Source organism: Endocarpon pusillum (genome assembly GCF_000464535.1).
Source record: "Endocarpon pusillum Z07020 unplaced genomic scaffold scaffold5526, whole genome shotgun sequence".
Lineage (NCBI taxonomy): Eukaryota > Fungi > Ascomycota > Eurotiomycetes > Verrucariales > Verrucariaceae > Endocarpon > Endocarpon pusillum.
The window spans coordinates 291,246-301,580 of record NW_006916523.1 but is presented as its reverse complement, the minus strand read 5'-3'; the positions used below and the strand labels follow the sequence as shown (position 1 = coordinate 301,580).

General features: G+C 51.9%; 4 protein-coding genes across 4 annotated transcripts in view; 2 read left to right on the top strand and 2 right to left on the bottom strand.

The window, feature by feature from the left end:
• Positions 1–3,318, top strand: part of EPUS_01905 (uncharacterized protein) — a gene marked incomplete at both ends in the record, with an annotated part of 6,114 nt that extends 2,796 nt beyond the window's left edge. The window contains one exon of the mRNA XM_007806641.1: positions 1,695–3,318. Coding sequence (XP_007804832.1) covers positions 1,695–3,318 — 1,624 coding nt within the window. The remainder of the gene's footprint in view (positions 1–1,694) is intronic.
• Positions 3,319–3,610: 292 nt separating this feature from the next.
• EPUS_01904 (uncharacterized protein) lies at positions 3,611–4,132 on the bottom strand (the record flags this gene model as incomplete). Its single annotated transcript, XM_007806640.1, has 1 exon — positions 3,611–4,132. One exon carries the CDS (start codon positions 4,130–4,132, stop codon positions 3,611–3,613), a length of 522 nt encoding a protein of 173 aa, XP_007804831.1.
• A 123-nt stretch (positions 4,133–4,255) lies between these two features.
• On the bottom strand, positions 4,256–4,975 carry EPUS_01903 (uncharacterized protein; the record flags this gene model as incomplete). Its single annotated transcript, XM_007806639.1, has 1 exon — positions 4,256–4,975. One exon carries the CDS (start codon positions 4,973–4,975, stop codon positions 4,256–4,258), a length of 720 nt encoding a protein of 239 aa, XP_007804830.1.
• A 931-nt stretch (positions 4,976–5,906) lies between these two features.
• EPUS_01902 (uncharacterized protein) overlaps positions 5,907–10,335 on the top strand; it is a gene marked incomplete at both ends in the record, with an annotated part of 5,119 nt that continues 690 nt past the window's right edge. The window contains 6 exons of the mRNA XM_007806638.1: positions 5,907–6,199; positions 6,251–7,505; positions 8,652–8,931; positions 9,688–9,797; positions 9,847–9,958; positions 10,013–10,317. Coding sequence (XP_007804829.1) covers positions 5,907–6,199; positions 6,251–7,505; positions 8,652–8,931; positions 9,688–9,797; positions 9,847–9,958; positions 10,013–10,317 — 2,355 coding nt within the window. The remainder of the gene's footprint in view (positions 6,200–6,250; positions 7,506–8,651; positions 8,932–9,687; positions 9,798–9,846; positions 9,959–10,012; positions 10,318–10,335) is intronic.

The window sequence follows — 10,335 nt, the reverse complement described above, 5'->3', positions numbered from 1 at the left end:
AATGGCTCTTTTATCTCTTTCGGACGTTATAGAGGGTCTGCCCGCACGCGAGATCGATTTGTGGAGGTTGCGTTGTTCAGATAGTTCGTAGGTATATTGGACGGTTGAGGGCGCGAAATTGAGTATGCGACCAATTTCAGCGAATCTCACTCCACATTTGGCTGCGCCTACTATCTCTGCGCGCTCAATAGGCGTTAACTCATGATGAAGAGGCCTATTACCACTGATTTCGCGTAGTGGCCTTCGTGGGGGCATAATTCGTTGATAGAATGGGTGGGTTGTGGGTGCAAAACGCGAAAAAACGCGAAAAACGCGAAATCAACGGAGACTTTTGACCGGGTACTGTATATTCTGGGTTGAATCTCGGCGAAGACAACATCCTGGATTCTGTGCATGTCAATCAGTTACTAACTAGTCTACGGAGTACTACCATGACGACTTGGTGCATGACAGCCCTGGTTGAGCTTTCAGGCAAGTAGTCTAATAAATATTCTAATTTCATGCCTACAGTAGCTGTTGGGGTGAGAGCCAACATGAAGGAACCAATACCTAACGAATCAATATTGATCTTGTTTTGCCCCACCAACAGAAGCATTCATGGGTAGCACGGAACTCGAACATTCGACCAACAATGCACAAGTACGCACAAGTGCCCTTCGCCTCAGATCTTCGATCGACACAAGCGTGCCATGCCATGGCACAAATGCTAAGTCCATTTCTCTTTCACAGGCACCGGTCTGTTCCGGGTCCACCAGGACACAGCGGTTCCGATCAGCTTTAAACACACAGCTTGTGGACTGCTTCCGTTGCTTCCATCATAACACCCGATTCAACACCGATGAAGACATATCGAACGATCAACATTGGATGTCGGACGAATTTACCCCTTCTGCAAAGTACCTCCGGATGTTGGCTGCTTTTTGTCGTCAGCATCTACAATCGAAATGCCCTTTTTTTGGCCCCCCCGGCAAGCCACCTGCGAAATGGACACCGGTTGGTTACACCCAACTGTACCCGATCGGCAGGCTGCAGGGCAGAAACGTGTGGGGGCAACAAGTTCGGTAACGAGGACTATGCTGTCAAAATCACGATCGATTGGTGTCAGACCATGGGACCTTGAACCCTACAGCTCCACTTTTATCATCTGTCAGGGTCGGCTACACTTCTTCAGCTAGCTCTGTATGCGCCAGTCCCAGATGCCAGTACGTCAGAGGCAGGGCCCGAAAGCTCCCTCAATCAGCCAACCAGGAAGGTATAGGCTCTGCTCAACGATCCTGGCCGGAGTGGATTCTATTTTTTTCGGAAATGGGAGCGTGAGTTGTGCTCGTAGAACACCATCCTCCAATGCATTTCACGAACTTGGACTCTTTTACTCTGAGTACTTTGGACACGCGGCTGTACAATGTCTACCTTGAGCATACCTCAAAGGCCTCCATTATCCACGTTTAATAGTGATCGTCCGGTAACATCTAATGGGCCAAAACCATTGAGACCAAAGAGACCTCTGGCCAGTCGAAACGTGTCGTTCAATACTACTCCTATCACCAATGGCACCTCTTACCCGCCACCTGAACCGCTTACCTGGAAGAAACAAGATAAATGGCAGGTGTTAGAACGCCTCCTACAAAATGTTGATCCGTCAGTACATCTGTACCTAGAATATTTCAGGCAAGCCAGGACTGATTCGATCACAGTCATATCGCTCCTACTCCCCCTTCGGTAGCTCGTCCTAGTGTAACCCCATTTGTTGCATACGACGACTCGTTCGCGACTCTCCTCGGCGCAAATCCTTCCATAAAGCTGCTCATCAACGATCCAAGAGCAGCCTTTTTCTACTCTGGTGGTGCATGGCTACCGCGATCATCCACCCTCTTTCTCACCTCGAGTTTGCTGCGGGACCACGAGCCTTCAGCAGTATCGTCCGCTGGCAAGCGCACAGAAATATCGCGGGTGGAGTTTTACTCAGCTCAAGACTTGTCGCGTGACAAAGTTCGGTGTCCGGATCGCAATTATCTGGCGGCCGGATGTGCTCCATATCCGTCGGCAGGATCGTCTGGCATTGTATTATGTGCTCAAGGCACGCTCAAAGACCCGGCCGGTCTCGTCTTTGTGGACGCCAAACGCCCTCACAAATCGCACATGTTACTGAACAATTTCCAGGGCCGTCCTTTCAATTCGCCTTGCGAAATTGCCACAAATATGATAGACAACTGCTTATACTTTACTGACCCTGCATACGGCTATGAGCGTGGTTACAGACCCAAACCACAATTACCTACAGGCCACATATACCGATTTGACCCATTGTCAGGTGACTGCCGTGTCGTTGCTGATGGGCTATCGAGACCAGGCGGTCTTGCATTCTCTCCCGACTACTCAGTTCTATACGTATCCGAGTTGGGAGACAAATATGGCGGGACTACGATCCACGTCTTTGATATCATATACACCACCCCCGCCGCCAACTATCCCCGACCTCTAGCCCACCCCATAAGCACGACTTCCGCCCCCCGCTCGACCACACCAAACGGCCACCAAAAGACCTCCTCCGCGTCATCCACCGAATCCAACGACTCCGTACATAATCCCTACCGAAGCTCACCGACAGCCTCGTCACGGCCCCTGGCAGCAGCCGCACGCCTCGCCTCCTCCACCTCTCCTACCACAACCAATGGCAGTTCGGTTTCCCACCCCGGTCTAAGCCGCTCCAATTCACGCGACCGAGCCCGCCGAGTCCTCGACATGGCGCAGAACCAGTCCCGTCAACTCAAATCAATGGGAAGCAGTTTTGGGATGAATCTGAAATCATCGTTCAACACCACGCCCTCCCTATCAACGACGATGTTGCAACCTCAGCAGCTTCAGCCGATCCAGCAACATCAGCCGGTCCAGGCGCCGGTGCTGTTGCCGCCATTGACCGCTTCCTCGTTAGCCGCCATGTCCGTTGCCAATGGAGGAGGTGAGGAAGGGAGACTTGGTGCATTCTTAATCAACAAGCGCCTGTTTGCCTATTCCCCCTCCAAAGTGCCTAGTGGAGGTATCTCGACGGATCCAGTTCAGGGGAATGTGTGGCTTGGCACGGAAGAGGGAGTTGAGATCTTTAGTGGAGTGCTGGGGAGTATGGTTGGTAAGATCCTGGTGCCGGAAGAAGAGGAGCATTCGTCGCCGTCGGATAGGAAACGGGACCGGGGTGATAAGATGGCAGGGGTCAGTAGGGTGGCATTTGGTGGGGATGGAGAGGCTTGGTTGCTGGGTGGTGAGAGGCTGTGGAGGATTGGGTTTGGAGGGGTGGGCGAGAGTCCGGTGGGCGGGGGGTGATGACCCAAATACGAGACGATGGGTTGAGGATGGGGATCAGTCAAGATGGATGAGTCAAGAGCTGATTTTGCATCTAAAAAACATGGGCGATGGAAGGAATGCCCGATCTTGGGGGCCTGAAATGAGAATTACGAACTGGCTGTTTCAGAGGAGAACAATAACGTTCGTGTCGTACTCTTCCCGAGCTCATGCCCAGAATAGAGTAGTGTCTTTCCCTCCCTTCACTTTTCGGTATAGATACAACTCAAGATGACACAGGAGATGGACGGGGAACTATTACTAGGTCTCGCAGCTATAAATCATTCACATCTAGAGTCACGCTGAGCGGGACGTGGTCACTATGACCGCGATCCACCTCGTTATCATAGATATCCATCCCCGCGATCGCGCCTTTCCCTAGCCGGCCAACAGTTTCTCTCCCTCTTCCGTCTTGTGCCGCTTTCACCCCCCAGTTCTCCCTCTTGCTCGCCCTGTCCTCGTGTCCCACCAGGTTCCGTCCCGCAACGGCCAGGTCCACGCGATCGCAACTCCTCCCCCACTCTGCTCCTCGCGGATGGTACGTGTACCGCCTCTCGCCGCCTCGGAGCAGTCTCCACACGTCCAACCCCTGGAACCCGGCCGCGTTTTCGCGGTGGAGAAATTTCTCGTTGAAGTCGGCGCGGTTGAGCACGTGTTGGTGCGGCGAGGTGCGGAGGTGCGGGTGGCCGTCCATGCGCTGGGGCGCGATGTTCATGTCGCCGATCAGGAGGACGTGAGTTGGGGGTTGGGGGTGGGATGACTTGGGGTCTTGGAGGCTGAGGGCTTCGGAGAGCATGTGCTCGTGGAAGCGGAGTTTGTGGTCGTGACGCGTTCCGAGGGGTTGGCCGGTGAGCGGGGAGCGGTAGCGTCTGCGTGGGTATCCTCCTCTTCTGGATGGAGCACGAATAAACCGTGCTTCTCATCTCGGGATAACTGATGGCGGGCCCCGACGGTAGGGGAGGGTGGTGCCGTTGGGCCAGTAGGCGTGGATGAGGTGGAGATGGGTCTTGCTGGTGGTGGTGTTGATAGGATTTGAGGTGGGTGGGGTTGAGGAGAGGGAAAGGGGAAAGGCAAGGGTGGTGATGAGCACACGGCCCTCGAGGTCCCAGTCTACGCGGCGTGTGCTGGTGGTCAGGGAGGGGATGCCCAGGCTTTGGGCCAGGTCATCCCGGATCAAGGTTGCCACGCCGTGGACTTTGCCGCCGAAGCCGGTGGCGTTGTATTTGTCGCGCGGGAGGGAGTAGTGGATGGTGTACGTAGGGGTTGTAGAGGCAGGGGATGTGTTGTTGCTGGGCACGGATGAATCGAGGTTAGCAGCATGTTGGAGGGCTCGTTGAGTCGCGGTGTCCTTGGGGTTGATCTTGACTTCTTGCAGGCAGAGGATATGAGGCCAGTGGTGGCGGAGTAGAAAGTCACGTAGTGGAGACCTGAAAGGGGTGGTCTTGGAGAATGATATTGAGCGTTGTAGGAAAGGACCTATGCCGTTGACGTTCCAGCTAAAGATACGTAGATATCCTTGTTGCGAAGGAGGTATCTGGTATGATTCTGATGCCTCATCTTGTGTGGTCTTTCTTCTAGTAGGAGGCGGGCTGACGCGTCTCTCGTCTTTGCTGAGAGCCCGTTTGAGTGGCGTGCTCATTGATTGATTTCGCTGCTCGTCCTCCCCGTCCTCCCCGTCCTCCTTCTCCGTCAGAGGACAGTATGGACGGAATATTCGTTGAACTCTTGGTTGATAAGTGAATCATGGGTCAGCAATCTGGTACTCGGGAGCGACGGATGCATCAGAAGAATCTATTGCCATTGGCTGATGGAAATTGTCCACCTCATGCCAACAACAAGAACCAAGTACTGACGTATCAATACTGATGGCTCCAGATTCATGTCTCTGTAAAATCTGCCTGTCCTACCATTCTACGCCTGCGTAGAAGGCTCTACTTTCAACACTTGCAGGATCAGGTCCTTCTTCGCGTGCGTTGTAATAACGCTTTCTGCAAAGTTACGCGGTGCTGTCCTCCGTACCACCTTCGTAGTACTACTAGTAGTATGCGGGTACCTGGGTTCTGCAGGCGTCTCAGTTGGGCCTCGGGGCCTCGGGGCCTCGGGGCCCTGTCGATCGCTGTACCCAAAGTTCAACCCCTCACCACCTGGACAATGGCAGGGGATAACAGCCGCTTATTACGTAGGCTTGGAGGATGAAGTGCATCCACCCTTTTTGGACTAACTAACTAGCATTGTGAAAAGACTTGCTTCTCCAAGATCTGCTACTGCTACCAGATTGATTTGGGAAAAAAGCCACACAACATCTTCGCTAGCCTGGAGTTGATCGAAAGCTTTGATTCTGCACGAATGACTTTCTACATCAATCCCACGTGGGAGCACGTTGTCAGCCTCTTGAACTCTTCTCTTCTTGGCCTTTCAATAGTCAGGAACCATGATGCAATGCAATCCCAACTTGATGTTCTTTCTTGTCTTTCTTGAGATGGACCGACTTCCATCGTTGGATTTTGAAGTCTCGAGCTTCTTCTCCAAGATTTTTCTGCTACTTCATCTCTACGCAATATCGTAACAAGATGAAATTATCCTTCTTTCTCCGTGCTTCATGCATTATACCACTCGTTTCCTGCTTGCCCAGTCAGGCGTACCAAAATGAGAGCCCAACAATCGTCAATCAGACTACTTGCAATGGGCGCACCTATACCTACAACGAGCTTGTTGGCTACGGTTTCGTTGCATCAGATTTCCGAGACAAGACCGGAGATACTCTGGGTGGTCCGAGCGCAGTTGCCTTCGATGCTTCATCATGGACGAAATCGCGCAACGGCACTTATGAGGGGCTGATCTGGGTGCTGCCAGATCGCGGATGGTGACAATTGCCCAAGAAGGTCTTGAGAGAATGTTATTGACAATGCCGTAGGAACACACAAGGAACGCTGAACTACCAGAACCGTATCCACAAGTTCGCCATCAGCCTTTCAATCCGTACCGAGACAAATAATGCAAGCAACTCTTCGGCACCAAACCTGAAGTTCACGTACCTCGATACCATCCTCCTGACCGGTCCAGACGGCAAACCAACAACAGGACTCCGAGCTGACACGCAACCTCCCTATCTGTCATATCCCGGCTTTCCCACGCTTCCTTCCGCGACTTATGAAGGTGACGGTTTCGGAGGAGAAGGCCCGGGCGATCGTCGCATCAGTCTCGACAGTGAAGGCCTCGTAGTCGCCAGAGATCAGTCGTTCTGGGTGAGTGATGAATATGGTCCATACATCTATCGCTTCTCCCCTGAAGGGAGAATGTTGCAAGCAATCCAACCACCCAATGCTTATCTTCCTCGCCGAAATGGAAGCCTCAGCTTTGCATCGGATGACCCGCCAATCTATGACCCGGATGATGAGGTTGTTCCTGAAGATGTCGATTCGGGAAGAGCCAACAACCAAGGTTTTGAAGGCTTGACCATCTCGGAGAACGGGCAGAAACTCTACGCTCTGACCCAATCAGCACTAGCCCAGGACGGAGGGACAGGAAATCCAGAAAGGAAACAGGCACGCCTCTTAGAGTACAGGATCAGCGGCGGAAATGCTGTTTACCAGGCAGAATACGTCGTCACCCTTCCGGTCTTCAACGGCGGCGAGACCGTGGCCGCTCAATCCGAGATATACGCACTCGCCAAAGATCAATTCTTCGTCCTGGCCCGAGACTCAGGAAGAGGTCGTGGTCAGGATGACGCCGAATCGCTATATCGTCGTGCGGATGTCTTCGATATCAGCCGTGCAACCAACATCAAGAGCCCAGAAAACGACGACAGCCCGACCGGCTCCATCGCTGATGACGAGGGCACCCTCGACGCTGATATCACGGCGGCCGAGTACTGCACCTTCCTCGACTTCAACGTCAACTCCGAGCTTGCCAAGTTCGGGCTCCACAACGGCGGTGCACAGGACGAGGGCCTACTGAACGAGAAATGGGAAGCCCTTGGGCTTGTGCCGGTTGAGCCAAACGGAAGGGGAGGGAACGATAGGGTCAATGGGAATAAAGGGGAGGAGTACTTCCTGTTTGCGTTTAGTGACAATGATTTCATCACGCAGAATGGCTACGTGAAATTCGGGCAGTTGCCGTATTCGGACGAGTCGGGCTTTAACTTGGATAGCCAGGCTTTGGTCTTCCGGGTGACTTTGTCTTGAGCATCGTCAAGGGTGCTAAGATAGATGGTCCGATGCAGATAGAATTGATTTTAATAATCATGACAATGTTTTCGAGTTAAGCGAATCGAGCTGCTTAACTTGCCATCGTTGTGCTTTTTACATCAACTGTTGATAAAATTTCCTGAAAAATGAATACGTTTTGACTAGCTACAGCCGTGCCGAGGATTTTCCGTTATCTGCACGCTACCAGTACTACTACGTAGGAGGTAGTACCTGGGAGGCCTGAAGTAATGTTAGTCCGGTGCTAAGAGCAGCCAGTTCTTAATACGGCAACCTAATGCTATTATTCGTTACTTCAAAGCTTGTTTCTGTGTGCATCCATTTCCGATGAGTTAGACCATTACTCCGTACATCTACTTCTTTGAGCATAGCTGTTCTGTACAGAAAGGGTTTACAATTAAAGATACTAGCGTTGAGCTAACATTACTTCAGGCCCCACCCGTAGTAACTACGTAGTAAGTCGAGCCGAAATGCTTTGACTCACCCATTACACAACATGGGTTGAGCAACAATGGGGTTAAGGCAGATCATGGGCTGAGGATGTCGAAGGTAGGTGTGGTTTTGCAACGTCGGTGGAAGAGGTGATGACTCATTTGCAGGCGTACATTATGGCTAGATAAGTCTTGTACCTTGGCATATCTAATGCTCCTGCTTGGGTGGTTGTCAAAGCAAATGAATGTAAGCAAGCAATAGAGGCAACCTCTGCCCTCACTATCGATAACAGGGCAACTTTGGTTGACCTCCCACCATAGTTACCCGCGGAAACGGAATGACACCTTTCTCTGTCTATCAGTGAAGGTGGCACGCCGCATTTAGGGACATGGAAGCTGAACTGATCCCAATGTGTGAAGACCAAGGTATGGCAATCGTACCTTGGGCAGCACTGGGTGGAGGACAATTAATATTGTCTGAGCAGAGAAAGCAGCAAGAGCAAGATCCCGGAGCCCGCAAACGCAATACTGCAGATTAGAATGATCTTAAGTCTGTGAAGTGTTGGGACGGGTCGCTAAAAGCAAAAGCACAACACTGCAGGCTGCAGTAAGTTATGGGTCGACATTTAACCCTCTCTAAGGATTTGCTCGCAGTTGCTGATCGACAACATATAAATAGACCCTCGCATACCTCTTTCAACCATCAACCTACATCTCTCCTATCGGCGGCGTGCAGACCGTCGAGCACGTCAAAGCCATGCCAGAGGCGTTGGGCATCAGACTTTTCAAAGAGGATATCCATGCCATCCAGGACGCTACGCCCTTCAACCCTCTCTTTCCCATGAACTTCCTGTTCAATTTCAAAGGGGATCAAAGATATAACCTGGATCTCACAGCGGCAGGTAATCAGCAATATCAGATGACGTCTTGGATCAATGCACCACCGAAACCTTTAGTCAGTGAGCTGTCGTCAGTGCTTCACACCAACATCTAGTCTCGGTGACACTAGAGAAGCCTTACGAACCACACGTAGAGAGTCAGCAGGCGTAGGGGTTATATTCTGCAATAATGCTGAGAATGATCATATCCTTTTTCCAGCAGTACCGCTACCAGACCCCATGTCCCGTTCAGCACAGAGCCAATAAGCATTCGTAGCAGCAGAGTTCGCTTTGGGGGCTTTTCCTACCGTCCTCTGCCCTCTGCCCTAGAAAGTGAAAACAGCTATGGTCAAAGCCAGGTCACATTGAACTATGTGACACTCTGCATGAGCCCGGGGCACTACACAATCTTGTTCCGGGCCCAGGGCGGTGTCATCTTGAAGGCTGATGGGCCAAGCTCACTACTCTGTGCTCTGTGTTCTATGCTCTATGCTCGCTCCAAGATGCTATTATGTAGTCCTGCATTTCGTGTTGATCTTGAGATGAGGACCTCCCCTTGAGTAACGTATCCACCAGAGCTCGGGGGACGCCCATCATACTATTCATTCTTCATCACTGCATCGCTGTCTCCCACAGGAATGCTGCTTACGTCATTCTTGGCATTCTTGGCCTTCAGGGGAGACTCCCTGCGGTCACACGGCATAAAAGCACCAAGTCCAAAGCATCTAAAAAGTGATCGAGATGCATTTTCCGTGCTACACGACCATTGGGCAGGCTGTAGCCGGCACGATAGCCCATGCCATGCTCTGCAGCTGTCACAAACGAGCTCTGACGTAGACACTTCATTCTGGCTGCACCACTGCATCTCTTTTGTTCCTCGTAGCACCAATCGCAATTTCCTCCTTTTCGGATCCGAGTTGCATGTGCACAGCCAATTTGCTCCTGTAGTATGTGACTCTGGCATCACCATCACACCATTGACGTATTTTCATCTAGAACCAGAGTACAGAAGACAGAAAAGCTGGTCAGCTGCAACAGTCCCTCAGCGACTTCTTCACAGTACTATCTGACGAGACAGTCTCCTTCCCAACGATGGCAGTGCAAGAATGTGAGAAAGAAGCGACACTCAAGAGCTGCAATCGTGCTGATATCATAATCCCAGACAACCCATTCGCCAAACGCGAGAACCACAGCAAAAAGTCTCTTACCGCTTACAAGGTCTTGACCATCGCCTCATGGCTCCTCCTCGCAATCACGGTCCTCTACTACACCTTCAATGCCCCCAATGACTGCAAACATGGCCATGATTGCCATACCATCTGGGGCCAGAACGGCCGCATGAGGACCCCCTTCTCCCTCAACTCCATCGTCACAGGCATCTACTGGATCATCGTGACCATCATGCAAGCCGGCTACGTCTGGCACCTGTTCTCCTCAAACGAGACACTGGTCAACAGCGCCGCAAATGTCGGCAGTCACTTTATT